The following is a 15,761-nucleotide window of genomic DNA, read 5'->3' on the forward strand; positions in this document are numbered from 1 at the left end:
TAGACCTTGGAAGAGAGGACATTTTGGGAAAGTGAGGACATTTTGGCTGGTCCTCACTTCTTGGTTTTGGGGTTCAGGTTAGAATTAGTTTAGGTTAGGGTTAGGGTAAGGGTTGGGGTTAGGCATTTAGTTGTGATGGTTGAGATAAGGGTAAGGGGGCTAGGGAGTGCATTATGTCAGTATGTGTCCCCACAAAGATAGAAGTACGAGTATGTTGGGTGTGTGCGCGCGTGTGTGTGTGTGCATGCGTGCATGTGTGTGCTTAAACACTTGTTCATTTCCACCATATGTTAAATGCCAAAACACCATACATGAACACAATCCTAATGTTTCCGTGTAAAGAAATCTCAGGCGCGTAAAGTACTCTTTTTTTTTTTTTTTTTTTATGGTTGATATTCTTGGCCTTCTATGTCAAGAGCCTGTAATATTCCCATCCAGAACGCCCTCTAAGATTGCATGAAACGCTTCATCTCTTTCACTCAGCAAACTGGGTTATCCATGACTGATGCAGATCAGCCAGACAGCCTGATCTATGGGAGCAATATGCCCAAGGCGAGAGAGCCCCAATCAGGAATAATGATTCAATTATTTAGCCTCCGCCCCTCAACTGTATCTACTGTAATTTCAAACTCGTTAGGCGCTTGGCGGAAAGCGAGGCGGATATGGGGGACGGGCAGGAGGGTGTCGTTGGGGGCGCGTGGGGGGCGGGGGGGCGGGGGGAGACGCGAAGTCATTGTCTCGTGTCGCCGAATCTTCTACATGTAGATAACACACTCGGCAACGGGGTACACGCGTCCGCCGTCCATCATGAGATGTGTAGGCATGTGTATGTGATTCAATATGGCATGTAACCCAGCGACGAAGTGGAGCCCCGTCTCGATGAAACCTACAGCCAGACCTTAACTTGACGTAAATAATTCGCTTCTCTCCCTATACGAACCCGCCTATGAGGAAATGACTCTTTCTCTCTGTCTCGCACGCACGCACACACACAAACAGACACACACACACTCGCACGCACGATATGCGCACACACACACACACACACACAAACACACACAAGGAGCCAAATGGATGGAAGTGATCAGTCTTTTTTAGATTTGATTTCTTGCCTCTTGTGTCGCAATGAAAGAGAAGAGTGATGGGTATTCATGTGGAATCTCTAACTTCCAAACTTAAAGAACTCATAAACTCATCTAATGCGGGAATCACTCACATTCCGCCTGTACGCTGACACCGTGATCATACCGGATTATACATTACTCTGTCTGATGTGTTTATAATGGAACACAATTTACTGTCTCTTTACTGCCTCTCATTCCAAATCGAATCAAAGCAGTGATTGGCTTATATTAAGCCAACTTAGCTTATTAGAAACCAATGCTAGCATACAATAAGAGACCGCCACCAAAAAAAAAAAAAAACTTACTATTACTGTAATTTGTGACTCACACAACAAAGCAGTGTAAAAATATCTGGTCATTTACAGAACCTTGTCAAATATGCGTCTAATATGAGCATATTAATGTTTAAAAAATATGTGAGCGTCTTGAAATATAAATTATGAACCCTGTGTAAACAATCTGTGGAGAAATGTAATTCTAGACCCAGAATAGATGAGTCGAGGGTTCTTTCGAAGGCACGGTTCAGACAGATTTGATAAATAGCCTTAATTAAAGTCTGGACTCAGGGATCCTATGAATGGTTATGGGTCAGAGGTCATGGGACGGTCCCAGTGAGTGTGACTGTCGGGTATGGGTGACTGGGCTTCACAAGTGTGTGTGAGAGCCTCGTGATCGAATTGGCAGCTCGGTGCATCTCTGGCGAGAAGACCTGAGACATCCTGTGTGAAAAAGCATACTGGTGCCGAGGCTTCGGTGGAAGTGTTCCATTTCAACTGTCACCACTCTTCTGCTTCTGGAATGTTCTACAAACTGCACATTCATTCATCCTCGGGAGTCAATTCTCCACATATCTTCACTACTAAGTCACTCTTCATATCCTCATACACCTCACTTAATTCAACCACCTCACCCCCCCCCCCCCCCCAACACCCCCCCATTCCTAAGGGTCTAGTCACCCCCCCCCCTCTTTATTTCATCCTGCACTTTCAACCGCTCCTCTCATTAACTATTTCTTTCCCCTCTCTCTTTCTTTCTTTCTTTCTTTCTTTCTTTCTTTCTTTCTTTCTTTCTTTCCTTCTTTCTTTCCTTCATTCCTGCTTCCTCCATCGCGAATCATTTTTTTCCTCCTTTTTTTTTTTTCTACCTATATCAACTGATTGTCAGCAAATACTTCAACTACACTTATCCACTAACTGAATCGGTGCTAGAAAACAAGTGAAAGAGTCATTTGATCTAACATGGGCTTTTCTTCTCGCAGCTGTTTGTGGATAAAGAGAAAGCAGAGGAACTGTGGCTGAACCGACTCATCGCCCTACGCCAGGAGAGGCTCATGGGAAGTCCAGTCCCCTGAAGAAGACCACACGCGAACATCTCACCAACACTTCGGTCCAGAATCTCAATAGGCTCAATGTACTCTGTTGACTTTACGTGATGTTGTAGTAATTAGTGTAAACTTGCATAGCTGCCATTTTAAGTTGAATTCAGAGACTTCCAAGTGCTTTGTTGTCTCGCTGTTTTTCAGGGTTAATTTGGTCAGGTTAACTATATCAATCAAGCTGTTGTAAATATTTAAATAATTGGCATCATGTTTCAGTTTAACATGTATATTGGGATATTTTTACTGTTAGTTTTTAATGAGTTGTTGCCAGATTCATTCCAGTGGCATCGAATGAAAACATAGTTTCATGCACCATTAGAACAGTGCTGGCACCAGGACAACTTGAGTTTACTTTAGAGATGTTAGAGTTAGATTTAGTTTGATGGATTAGAATTCACAAGGATAGAGGATTCTGTTGATTTTGTAATGAGGCCTTTCTGGTTTCTCTCTCTCTCTCACTCTCTCTGAGTTTAACACGGATATTCATCTGAGGGTGTGGATAAATTACATTGGCTTACATGTAACTCACATGTGTTTTGGATTTTTGAATGCTCGTTTGTTCTTTTTTAAATAAAATGTTAGAATCGTTTTAAAATAAATACATTGGTCTTTGTGGATTTTTGTCAGTGTTTATGACATTACTTTGCAAAATGCAATGAGACAAAGTAAAACATGTCTCTCTGTGCACTGACAGTTTTCTTTCAAATAAATTTGAAAATGTTACACCTCAGTAAGCTCTAGGTTCAATTCATATGGCTGTAACTGTATTTTACTCTCTATTCACTGTGAAGGATCCTTTTACCCAGTTTGACTAACATTCAGTTAATTTGTATATTAATTAAGAAATGGCAGCAGAAACACTTCAATTATAATCTGAACTCAAGCTTAGAGTTGTGTACATATCCAGTTACCAGTGTTATGATTGCAAGTAATGCTCTAATGAATTCTCTAATATCAGCTGAGACTCATAGAGGGGGGTATTTCAGGCGAGGCCATGGAGAACAAGCTCTAAGTCCAGGTGTTATTATATATGGGCTGCACTGGACCCGCTGCTCTCTGCTGGCCTTGCTTCAGTGTCCAGCCCTGACCTCTGCACACGGTCTCGGCAGATGGCTGAGTTATTAGCAGTATGTCGGGACGGGGGCTGCTGCTTACTACAGTCAGGGGGGGGTTGGGGTTGGAGGCGGGGGGGGGGGGGCTTTTTCCCTGAATAACCTGTTATTTTAATGTAGGGAGGAAATGCTTTTTAATATTTAATCTCTCATGTTTCCTTGCATGGTAATCTTTTAATATGCCACTGTGTTACCATGTCAGTGAAATGGCAGTGTCAGTGAGTTACTTTGTGCATGTATGCATGTGTGGACATGTATGTGTGTGTATGTGAGAGTGAGAGAGCGAGAGTATGCATGCATGTTGTGAAGGGGGAGTTTGTTAGAAGCCCTATACCAGATGGACTGTGTTACATCAGGCTGACAGATGCCAGGGTGTTGGATAGCATATCTCCACATAAGCCTACTGGGTGTTCTTACATGCACTGCTTCATTCTTATTTAAGTAGAGGTGATGAGAAAATGAGTGCTTTCAATTCACTTCATCCGAGTATGTTTTTTTTCCCCCCTTTGTGCATTTTATTGACAGGTCCATTCTTTGCTATACTATATGAGTACGATACATGACACAGTCAAGCATAATCTTGCACGTTCTGTAGTATTACAAATGTGTGTCTCTTTGTTTGTTAATATAATCTAATTATCTGTTATTATGTTGTTATATTTTATTATGTATTATTGTGTTTTGTGTATTTGTATTACATACCTCCATTTTGTATTTCTTATTTCCTGAATTGATATTTAACACGTCTATTGTATTATATAACTATGTTATATTTTACATAACCTGTATTTCTTTTCCTAGATGAAACATTTATTTGAGTCTTCCTTGCGAGAAGACAGTCTGTTGAACTTTTCAGAAACTGTTGTGGTGATAGCCGTTAGAAGTGAGTTGTTGGATTGGTTTCTGCAAACTCCACAATTACTAGGACAATGTGGAATTTTATCGAATTTTCTCGCAACGCACGTTACCATGACACCTTACCACTAACACTGAGCGATTTCGGCGAGTGCGTCAACTCTGAATAGCCAGCCAATCACATGGCTCAAATAAGGTCATGTGGACCTGTCGCTCAGCACTGTAATGTTTCAAGTTTGGATAGTAAGTAGAAGGATCTGAGGTGAGCTACCTAAACGCATTAGAGAAATCAAGGGAACAACACATCAGAAAACGGGATCCCATAACGTTATTCCAGATAAACCACTGTGAGATAAACACAGTTTGTTTTAGTGACTGTCTGTGGAAACCGGTGGAAATGTTTAACAGCCTTATTCGAGATTTTGACGAGGACCCATTTTTCTCGTAAGTCTGTTAATAAGTTATTCTTATTAATAATTTTAAGTTTAGCTTTGCAACTGAGATAGCAGTTATAACAATATCTCATTCCGATAGATATGCTGATCGACACAATCCTTAATCTTGATTCAGTTGTTTCGTAAACCAAAATTAATTCAACTAGTGTCCTTGCTGCGCGCTTTAAACGGACCTACTGATCACGGGCAGCTGGGTCAGCCTTACCTGCGTTAATTCTGGTCATTTTTAAATTTAGTACAGCTTCAAATTACGAAGCTTGTAGAGAGTTTAAGCGTCTTTTCCTTTTCGTTTTTAACAGAGATTTCATCTTTATTGGTGTTTGGTGACAAGCCCCCTCAAGTTTAATTCTCTGCAGCGCTTAGGCATATTCTGCGGCTTGGTTAACGCAGAGAAGTTTGCGTGTTCATAATTTGCAAAATTCTACGTGTATGTGCCAACTAAGTACAGTTACTTGCTAAGGTAGTGCAGCTGAGCAGGTTAAACCATATCTGAAATTGCCTGTCAGCGGTGATTCAGCGTCCCTTTCAGCGGCTTAACGACCGGCCCAAATGACAGGCTAATTTTACTATAGGCAGTTAACATTCACTTCCTTTTACATTCTGGTCCTTAACGGTAGTTCATAGTCAAAGACTGAAAAATATTTTAGTCAACTGTGTAATTTAAGGACTAGTTTCAATAGCTGTATATAGCGGTGACGTCTTCTGAAACCACATGTCACTTGGTTCCCAGAATGACAATTTCTGCAGCCCAATTAAACACACTGCCTCCCATGGTCATAATTCGTCAAACCGTATTAATTCATCACATAGTATTAATACGGATTTTAAGAGCTGTAAATATTTTCCGGACTCAAAGCATATAAAGAAGCGATTTACTTGCATGCTGTTGCTTATATCTTTGTAGCATAGGTTTCTCAAGTTATAAATATCCGGCCCATAATCCTCTCTTTCTCCTCTCTGCCCCTTTTCTTTTTCTTCTTCTGTTCCTTATAGCTCAGCAAGGTAGGCCTAATAGTTATCTCTTTATCAATGCGCAATTCAATTATCATTCTTGTCTGAGTTACCTAATAGCACTCTTAACATTCTGCCAGCATGTAACTAATGGCTGTTTTGGTTTTGGTCCCCGCTCGCTGTTGTGTAGCGATCCGTTCCGGGCACACAGTGAACACATGCGGCAAATGATGCGAAGCTTGTCTGAACCGTTTGCACACAGCTTCATGCCCAGCCTGACAGATGGACGGGACAGGGGACGTAGGACTGACGGTCATTCCAACAGTTTGGCCCTCCGAAATGACCACAGAGTAAGTTCCTTCCCACAGAACTCTACAGCTAGTTGAAAGATAAGATAATTGTCTACAAAGGGCATTTTGGCGTGAGGCTATGGAGCTTAATAAGATTATTAGTGTTATAGTTATTCTAAGACCCCACGCATAGCCAGGGATGCATACTCTCACTATCAGACCTAGACTAATGCCACCTGTATATACAATGTTAGAGGCTTGACATAACTTTGTATGACCTCTTTTGGGTTCATACTCTTGGCATGGGGTAGCATGCCCTTCATTGTATATCCCAGCGATTCCCCGGGCGATGTTATTGAATTGAATGGCACGGCTTGGTCCAGTTTCCTATTTGACCCACATACCCCTCTTAGTATCCAGGCTGATGAGTGAAAGGTCCCGAACACATGGGCTCCACCTTCAGCATTGTCCTACATTCACTTATAGTGTCAATAAAACAACACCAGCAGTAATGGCAGTTTACTGAGGTCGTTATGGAAAACAGCCATACTAGTGTAATCTGAGCCTGTCTACTGGCAGTGTGGGACTCATTGGACCCTGGAGGTAGTCAAATGTGTGTGTTCTTCTGTGCTAGTGTGTGTGTGGGGAGGGGGGGGGGGGGGGGGGGGGTCACACAGGACTAGCTCCCATGACAAGCTCCAAACTCTCAAGGGCCTATCTTTGGTCCAGGCTGGTTATTTTTAGCTTTCCGGACAGCATTGTTCCACTGACACACTGCTTTTTTACTCAAACACACCAAAGACACCAGCGAGGACTCACTGACCTTAACAGTCACCAGACACAGTTAAAGCAACTGGAGGCATAAGCCAAAGAGGACAGCGTTGCTTCGATTTGCCCCTTTCTAATCACGACAGAAAAGTACCATTTCTGAATTCAAAGTTAGGCTGGATGGTTTGAGTAACCAGCAGGTTTTTTAGGGACACAAATCAATATGACTAATTACTATATGCTCCTGTTAGTTTGCCTGTTTAATTCTCTTGTGGTCACTCAGTTTCCATAACACAGTACATTTCAGAGGATTTGTCTCATATCTAGCAATGCCCTTATCTGGCAGTACCTAGACAACCGAGCTGACCCTGCAATTAGGGATCAGGGCAGAGTGAGGGCGTGAACGGTCGGTTATCTTGGACCCTGTGCCCTCTATGACTGAAGACTCCCTCCAGCCCCAGGACTGTCATGAGGGCCAGCTGGCCTGCTTTAGCAAACCCAGCATACTAAACTTAGTCTCCCTGTCTCTCGCTAATCCCTTACCGCACTCCCATTCCCTACATGTAGCCTGTATATTTATCCATGGTAATTACTTTCATTGGATGCCAACCTCTTCTTTGAGCCTATCTGTATAGAGGCTAACTAAAAGGCTGTAAAAAGATAGCCTGTTCTCCCTTAGGTCAGGGTTGATAAAGCTGGACAGATGTGGTATTATGAGGGTTTCCTTGCTTGGTGGTGGGTATACAAGTGTGCCTCCTCACTTTCATTATTTAATACTGCCAGTCCATTTAGGGCTGAAAACTGGCATTATTAGGGCCCCGGGGTAAAGTGTGTGTGTATGCTTTTGACTCACACAGACCCAGGTGACTCATTAAGTCAATGTTCTTTCACTCTCAAGAACCAGGCATGCTTTAGAAGATCTGTCTACACCAAACACACATGACACACAACCCCCTGCATCAAGTGCCCCCACTGACTGATGAATGTGTCCTGCACTCTGTTGGGGGGCTATCTTGTTCCGACCCCCCGACTGCGTGGCGCAAGCTTTGGATTACTTAATATCTACAGTTTGTTTTTTAATAAGACTGTTTTAAGCCGGGCGTCTTTTTATAGTTCTGTAGAAACTCACTTCTTGATAATAAAGCTTGGGTTAAGTACATCCCCTGTGTTTAATGTCATAGATCCAAATCAGCCTCGGTTAGTATTCCCTACAGAATTTCGGTAACCTGAGCTTTGTTTGTTGTTGTTGATTTTGTTGTCGTTAAGGTGGTATTACTGGCCTTGAAAACACTCTGATGATTCTCAGAACCCGTCACCTACACAGGGATTACTCTCTCCCTCGTTAACGCAAATTAAAGTTCACTTTTCCCTTTGGGACCAGCGAGTCACCTTCTCGGGGTTGTGAGATCTGATTATGTGACGGGACACTGCAGAAAATGGGTCGTGAGCTCAGGTCCAGGTGGCAATCCCCCCCCCCATCTCAACACATTCACACGACTCGCCTAAAATAGTGCGCGTTCAAGACCATACTTCGGCCATACTCTACATTAAGCTGTTTATAAATACTCCCTCATGGCAAAAAAATAAATAATAAATAGTAGTGCCCATGTGTTCTCCTGGGGTGTGATTAGCCTCTGGCTGCCTTTGAGGAGTGTTGATAGTTTCACATCAGCTTGACCTTTAGAGAAGAGCTGACACTGCGTTGTGTGGAACCCCGCCTCTTGCAAGAGCCACGGACGTTTCTGAGAAGTGGGATCCACTTTGTCATTAAATACCAGAATAATCCTTGCAGACAGCTACCAATTTCGCTGGGACTGTGACCCTCTCAACACCCTGATGTTGTCCATCTCTGCCGTCATTGTCCACACGAACATTGTTTGCCTGCCCCCCGCAAACCTCTCTCTTTGTCTTTTTGATCTCTCTTCCTACATGCCCCCTCTGTTCTTTTGCACATACATGCAATTTATACACACACCACAGAAACACTGGCCAAGTCCTCAGCTCTGGTTCATTCAACATTCAATTCCCTCTTTTGATCTCTATTCACACCTCCAATATCACAAACAAATGACAATCTGGGATTTGATCCATAGTATGAAGTTTAATCAAATGGTTTTCTGGAACTTGAATGCAAACACAGGAACAGGTTGGGTGCATACTAAGGGAAAAGAACAACGTAGGGGAATTTCTTGGAATATGTTTTTGAAAGATATTTCACTTGAACTACATCTTCTAAAGGGGATTTAATGAACTTAGTAGTTGTCCTTCATTCTACCCTCACTTGTAAATACGATTCAATTTCACAATATGTTATTTAAGAGGAGTTTCTTATGTACTTATTACCTACAGATATGCAATAATTGCACGTTCTGAATAAATTGGAGGTTGATTGATCACATGCTGAAGTCTCCCCTGTTATGAAAGCACGGTAAATTAAGTATAACACTCACTCTGTTGGAAAGAGGTCATCTCTTGCTATGCCGCTCAAATTCAGGTTAGTGACACTGTGCATAGCGTAAGAGGACAGTTTGGCCTCTGATCTGTGTAGTGCATTCCTCTGGTGTATGGTGTACTGACTGTGTTTTGTGCTGCTCTTAGGGAATAAGCCAGTCCCTCCACTCCTTTGGTAGCATGGACAACACGGTCAGTATGGCTCCATATATGTTTGCACACTCCCACACTGACCACTGGCATGTCGTGACCCCCAGACTGAAGTTGCCTTGATGTGCCGGGTTAGGAGCGGTCTCCTTTTTGGATTTATATTTAGGACTGGACCCAATAGAGAGTGGTCAAAATAGATACCCATTCTTACACAAATGGTCATTAGATTAAGTGGGCCTGCTAATGTTTTAATATCCATTTGTTTTGGAGATGATTGAGTGAGGTAAACTGAACATCACTAAATGCATTGCGTGTAAGGTCCCCTTAACAAATAGTGCTCTTTTATCCTCACTAAGATCTTGCATGAAGTTCAGTTCAGGTTGCAGATTGTGTTTGGTACTGTGCATTTTGGGTGTTGTAACAGCATTACATAAGATTAGCTGTTAAACTTCAGATAAACTTCCCAGCTAAACCAGTTTACAGGTGTTCCTCCTTCTTTGTTACAAGGTCGTGAATTGTGTGCATTTCTACACTGGCACACATAATTACGATATGACGGCTCTATCGTGAAGTGAAATGTAGCTGATATGTCTGGCCAGGCTGGTAATGCCCTCATCTGGAGGTGTTGGCCTGTAAAATACCCCGGCTAGCACAGGTGGCAGACATGCTGCCCTGGCACACGCCCATGTGAGCATGGTGTGGCATTCCTGTGGTTCGTTTCCCTGTGTTACACCCTCATTTGGAAGCTCAGAATAATCCTTTAGAGAATTCTGGCCATTTGACGTTCCTCTACAAACTGAGTTTTCACCTCCTAATTCTGGGTAATGCCGACCCCTCTGTAGACCGTCGCAGGTGTTAATGGCATTCCATTGTTGGCGAGTGCCCGTATATGAGCTGATGCACGCTTCTCTTTCTGGTTTTATGAGTACTTCAGAGCATGAATGAACGTCACCGGGAGTCTTTGTTGAGCTGGAACAGTGTGCTTTAAGCCCCCACTCTTTAAACTGTCAAAGACCTGCTGGTTGAGCATGCTTTGAAGAGGAGTTTACTATGAGACGCTCTAAGGATAGAACGAGTAGCGCTCCCAGATGGGAGTGCTGGTAAGAGATGAGTGAACACAGAGGAGAAGTGTGTAAGTCTGATGAAGGACTGGTCAAGAGCTGGAGTGACTGCATGATCCAGTGCAGAGTGGCAGGGGAGGGTCATTTCAAGGACAAGTCACCAAGAAAGGAAACCAAAGCATGGACAACGGCATGGAGCTTGTTTGACGGACTGATTTTCCTTTCAGGGAGAAGAGACTTTTAAAGGTTATTTAGGAAAAAGATCGTAAACACAACAGTCAAGTTTCATGAAGCACCCTCATTTGCCTCTCCATTGGTGAGAGACATAAGAAGGCTGGGGCACTGGACTAGGATGTCCACTGTTTCCCTCAGTAAAATAACTCTCACAAAGTTAACACTAAATGACTTGACTAAATGACGTGTTCGTGTCTCTACAGGACATGGGCTTCATGGGCCCCTTCAGTATGATGGACAACATGATGCTTAGTATGAGGAGCAGAATGGAAGATATGCACAGAAACTTTGTAAGTTTCACTCCCTAACTCTTCATATGCAATAACATCTTAATGCTATGGATACCCCTTCTCATTTCCATTTCTCCTGTCTTAGCAGGAGTCATACAGTTGACTCTTCTCTAAGCTTTGGCTTGAACTGGTTTGATCATGGTGTAAGGAATTTAGACCAACTCTGAGAAAATAGAAATTTGAACAACTGAGAAAAAAAGACGACTGTCTCATAGCTTTGGAATGGTGCACTTGTCTAAGTTATAACTCGGAGCATTTGTGTGTGTGTGTGTGTGCATGTGTTTTAGGAGAACATGTCAGCAGACTCCAACACCCACTCATTCAGTTCATCGTCAGTCATGACCTACTCTAAAATGGGCGATGAGCCAGCGAAAGTGTTCCAGGCCTCCTCACAGACACGGCGTGCCCCTGGAGGGGTGAGTATAGTCTGCACAATGGGGCAGAGAGGACTAGATGGAAGAGCCTAGACTGTGGGCAGTTTATCCGGAGTTGTTGGACTATGCTGATGGAATTAAACTGAATGTTCTTCTCCAGCTGACCTAAGTGTGTTCACTGGGTTTTTTTTTGAGTGTAGATCAAGGAGACTCGGCGATCTCTGAGGGACTCGGAGAGCGGGGTGGAGAAGATGTCCATCGGTCATCACATCCAGGACCGAGGCCATGTCATCGAGAAGAAACACAACCGCAAGACTGGAGAAAGAGAGTTTAACCAAGACTTCCAGAACATGGATGAGAGTAAGTTTGCCTGCTTGACCACTGTCAATATTATTTCATTTCTTTTTTTTTTTTTTTTTTTTGACATTTTCAGTTTACATATCAAACATCTTTCCAAGGATTTCTATCATGATTTTTCAGAATGGAAAATGATATTCGGATCACGTTTTTGGTGGTTTCGCTATCCCAAATAATTTTTTAATACACCATGGTTGTACCAAACTGTTTCTGATATTCAACTCTTTTTGACCTGTTAGCGGAGGCCCAGGCCTTTGATGCAGAGTGGCAACATAAGGTGTCTAGATTCCAACCCTCCACACCCATGTCCCAACTGGAGGGGCCCAGACCCCGAACAGTGCACCGCGCCGCTATCGCTGGACCAGAGGATACGAGAAGGTCAGCAATACCATTTCACACCATTACATAACCACAGCCATTTTTGGAGTTGAGGTACACATTCAAAGGAAGACCCAGCTTTCAGCTTCCTCTGAGTGTGAGTTTAGTGTGTAGTATTCCGTGCCTTAAGTGTACCTTAAGACATATTTTCGAGTATCACCATGTAACACTTTCTGATACAGTTTTGTCTTTACTATGAGTTTTCCCGTATTCGAAAATCAAATCCACTACTAGAACACAGTATCACCAGAAAATACACGGATTTGCTAACTGTTTGAAAATGCATCTATGTGTGCCCCTTCAGAGAGAAAACAAATGCTGGAGAAAAGAAGAAGCAGGTGAAAGAGCTGGTGATTGAAGGCTCCCGAGTGAAGAAGTAGTGGAAAAGTGCTGTATGAAAGTGAATAAATACTTTGTTAGGCAGCAATCCTGTGGTGCTCTGATATACATGTGCTTCAGCTCAGTGTGACTTGGGTTCCAGGAGGCTTACTGATATTAAGCACATTTTCTCATTTGTTCAAGCAAACATTTTTTTTTTCAGTGTTTAAGGGTTTTCTCTTACTATTTTTTCAATAAATATTATTTGTTGTTTTTTTTTGTTTTTTTGTTTTTTTTAATCTCTCAAGTCTCTTAAGATTTTGGAGACCAGACAGAGGGCTTACGTGACAGTGGTCACCATGGACACCAAAAACAGGCATTTTATAAGTTCTTTATATCCACAGAAATATCTGGCACACACAGTATTATTGTATAATGTGTAGGCTTTAGGTGGGTGCATGTCTGCTCAACAGAAAGAATAAACTTGTCCCTACACAGTGCATAGGCTCATTGCTTATATGAAATTATTGAACTTGTTGTCATTTATTCTAAATACCTTTTTTTCTACACTGTCCTTATTAAAATAAAAATGAACTATGTGGAAATGCCTATAGTTTATAATGCACTTATATATTAATATTCTACTTGTGTGTGCTCTATTGAGCCATGGCCATATCTCTCAGAGTTTGTAAAAAAAAAAAGGAAAAAGAAAAGTAGCAAATGAACTCAAATTAAGGCTTATTTTATTTTATTATTTTATTACTTCTCAGTGAATGTGTTTTCGTTTGTGAACATTTGATATAGATTTTGTGATATTTAGTGGTGATGTCTGTCTATGCCACTGTTGTTTTCTTTTGGGGGTGGGGGGGCTGTCAGGGTTGTCTTGGTGACTTTTCAAACTTGAGAGATGTGTAGATCACTAAGTTACATGAGGAGATCATCAATTCCAAATCGAGCTCTCCCTTAAATATACAGTGTATATGTATTTTCATATGACGATCAATAAAGTACGCTCTTCTTTAACCTTCTCTTGCTTTGGTTTTGGATCTGTCCATCATCATATCAGCAGCTGTTTCATATTTCCAGTCTAGTTCAACTCTCTCAATTGAGACACTTCAATCAAAAGTCACCTGAGGATCACATGGGGTCCCACCAACTTTAAATAACATTTTTACATAAGTCACGAGCTTAAATGGATGGTAAAAGCTCTTTCGCTTCCTTGTTTTCTATGTACAAATCCACAAATGAGATGTTTGACATAAAGAATCACTCACAATGACTTGACCTTATGGGATCTGATTACACGCTCCTTATGTTATGAACTGACATCAATGGTATTTCTGCATGACTCAGACACAGGGAACAGCCACAGCTGTTGGTACAACCCTCCCTGTCATTCACTAAACCATGTGCTCCAAATACATTTTATTTATTTATTTACTTATTTATATTTATAGCAGCTACTCTGTGAATTGCTATGCTGGGAATCAGACGCCTGTAATCGTGCAAAGCTGTTTGCGAATCTAAGAGTCAGCACGGCCTGTGTTATTGTTAATTATTATAATGGAACAAAATCAACACGTTTCACTGAAATTGATGCATGACTTGTGGTAGAGTGTTGTAGAAGGACTGAATCGAGACTGTTGGAGGATATGTGGTTAATTCACAAATGTGGGAGCTGTAATTCAAAGAAGAATTAAAAACTTGGTTCGATAAACAGATATAACAGTGGTTTTATACGCCAACACCTCTCTTCCATTTATCCATATAAGGAATATAAAGCTTGCATTTATCCTTGGTTGGCTAATGTTGTAATCAATTATCAGTGTGAAAAGCCTTGGGGAAAAAAAGTGCAAATGAAAGCACAATATTATAACAATGATCAGCAATGCAGACTTCGGGTGAGTTTGACTGAACAGATCTTTTTTATTAATGAGAGCTTTCACTCAATTAACTGTCACTGTATCATCATCTAACATTAAACACTTGCTTTCTTTACACCACATCCCTGCTATATAGCCATGTGCTCTACTGAACTACAAAACGGTGACACAACATGTCTCAGACATTCCCCAGTTGATAACCACAGACAACAAGTACACACCATAAACAGTACAGAACATTACAGAACAATGCACAATCTCAACAAGAGAACTCTTTTACCAATAGAAACCACAACAGAAATCCACTCCCAGCATGCCCTGTACAAGCCCAGGAAATAATAGTAACAGAACTCTGTTACAATATTGTCACTAATATCTGAGAGGTACCTTGAGATCTCTTTGTCTCCCCTGTCTGCACAGGTTGTCATGTCTCTTATTTGGAAACCTTTACTTTCTGGTACCAAACTCCTTAACTCTCTACAATGACACTTCTCCGCACACTGAGAACTTAAAGATGAGATTGCAGAGTTCAGTTACTCTATGATATGTCATAACACTAATAGATGACTATTACAATGATTAGTGTGCAACATAAGGAAGATTATCGGAGCGTGCAGTGCAGTTTCTGGTTCAGACACTGGTCATTTCTTTTTAAGGCTTCTGTTATGCTGTCCTGGCTGGTCTCCCTGCGTGTTCAATCCATCCACTCCAGAGGATTCTAAATGAAGCGGTCCGTTCAGTTTTTCATTGACCGAAATGTACCCATTGCTCCTCTCTTTGTCTCCCTCCACTGGCTGCCTGTCACAGCCCACATCATGTTCAATGGACCTGCTGACTGTCAGAACACTCCGTCAAACTGCACCTGTCTGTGTCCAATCAGCATTCAAACTCGGCCACTCAAATCTGCTTCAGCAGTACACCTAGCAGTGCCGTCCGTGTGTGGGTTACGGTCGCAATCTTCTCACACGTAGTTCCTAAATAGCGGAACAAGTCCCTTCTCTCTATCAGATGCTCTGACACACTGGACACATTAAAAAAAAACCACCTCAAAACTTCCCTCAACACTTTTAAACCTTTCTGACATCTTAACCATTAACTGCACTTGTATCTATAAAAAAACTACCCAATAAAGCATGAAATCCATGGCATTTGCTTGTACATACTGAGAAATGTTGATTGAGGCCTATCTGCTCTTTATAAAAGGATCTGCAAAATGACTAAATGTAAATGTATACAATGAACACAGTAAGGATCACAGAGGAATATACTGATAATTAAGAAGTGCAATTTTTTACAATTACAAAGTACTACTAACTGTCTTTAATTAAAAGT

General features: G+C 41.8%; 2 protein-coding genes across 3 annotated transcripts in view; both read left to right on the forward strand.

The window, feature by feature from the left end:
• rsrc1 (arginine/serine-rich coiled-coil 1) overlaps positions 1-2,841 on the forward strand; it is a 102,687-nt gene extending 99,846 nt beyond the window's left edge. For both annotated transcript variants that reach the window (XM_030777636.1, XM_030777637.1), the window contains exon 10: positions 2,383-2,841. In XM_030777636.1, the coding sequence (XP_030633496.1) occupies positions 2,383-2,475 (93 nt within the window). In that variant the 3' untranslated portion in view covers positions 2,476-2,841. The remainder of the gene's footprint in view (positions 1-2,382) is intronic.
• Positions 2,842-4,866: 2,025 nt separating this feature from the next.
• Positions 4,867-12,608, forward strand: mlf1 (myeloid leukemia factor 1). Its single transcript, XM_030778577.1, has 8 exons — positions 4,867-4,913; positions 5,918-5,926; positions 6,066-6,225; positions 11,033-11,119; positions 11,407-11,535; positions 11,694-11,853; positions 12,090-12,228; positions 12,533-12,608. Exons 1-8 carry the CDS (start codon positions 4,867-4,869, stop codon positions 12,606-12,608), a joined length of 807 nt encoding a protein of 268 aa, XP_030634437.1.
• Positions 12,609-15,761: the final 3,153 nt, after the last annotated feature.

This window comes from Chanos chanos, chromosome 6 (assembly GCF_902362185.1).
Source record: "Chanos chanos chromosome 6, fChaCha1.1, whole genome shotgun sequence".
In the NCBI taxonomy this organism is placed as follows: domain Eukaryota; kingdom Metazoa; phylum Chordata; class Actinopteri; order Gonorynchiformes; family Chanidae; genus Chanos; species Chanos chanos.

Excerpts from the sequence above, each read along its gene's own strand:
- mlf1 (XM_030778577.1), top strand. The coding sequence starts at position 4,867 with ATGTTTAACAGCCTTATTCGAGATTTTGACGAGGACCCATTTTTCTC. Across the intron at positions 11,536-11,693 it reads CACGGCGTGCCCCTGGAGGG|ATCAAGGAGACTCGGCGATC; the intron begins GTGAGTATAGTC and ends TTTTGAGTGTAG. Across the intron at positions 11,854-12,089 it reads CTTCCAGAACATGGATGAGA|CGGAGGCCCAGGCCTTTGAT; the intron begins GTAAGTTTGCCT and ends TTGACCTGTTAG.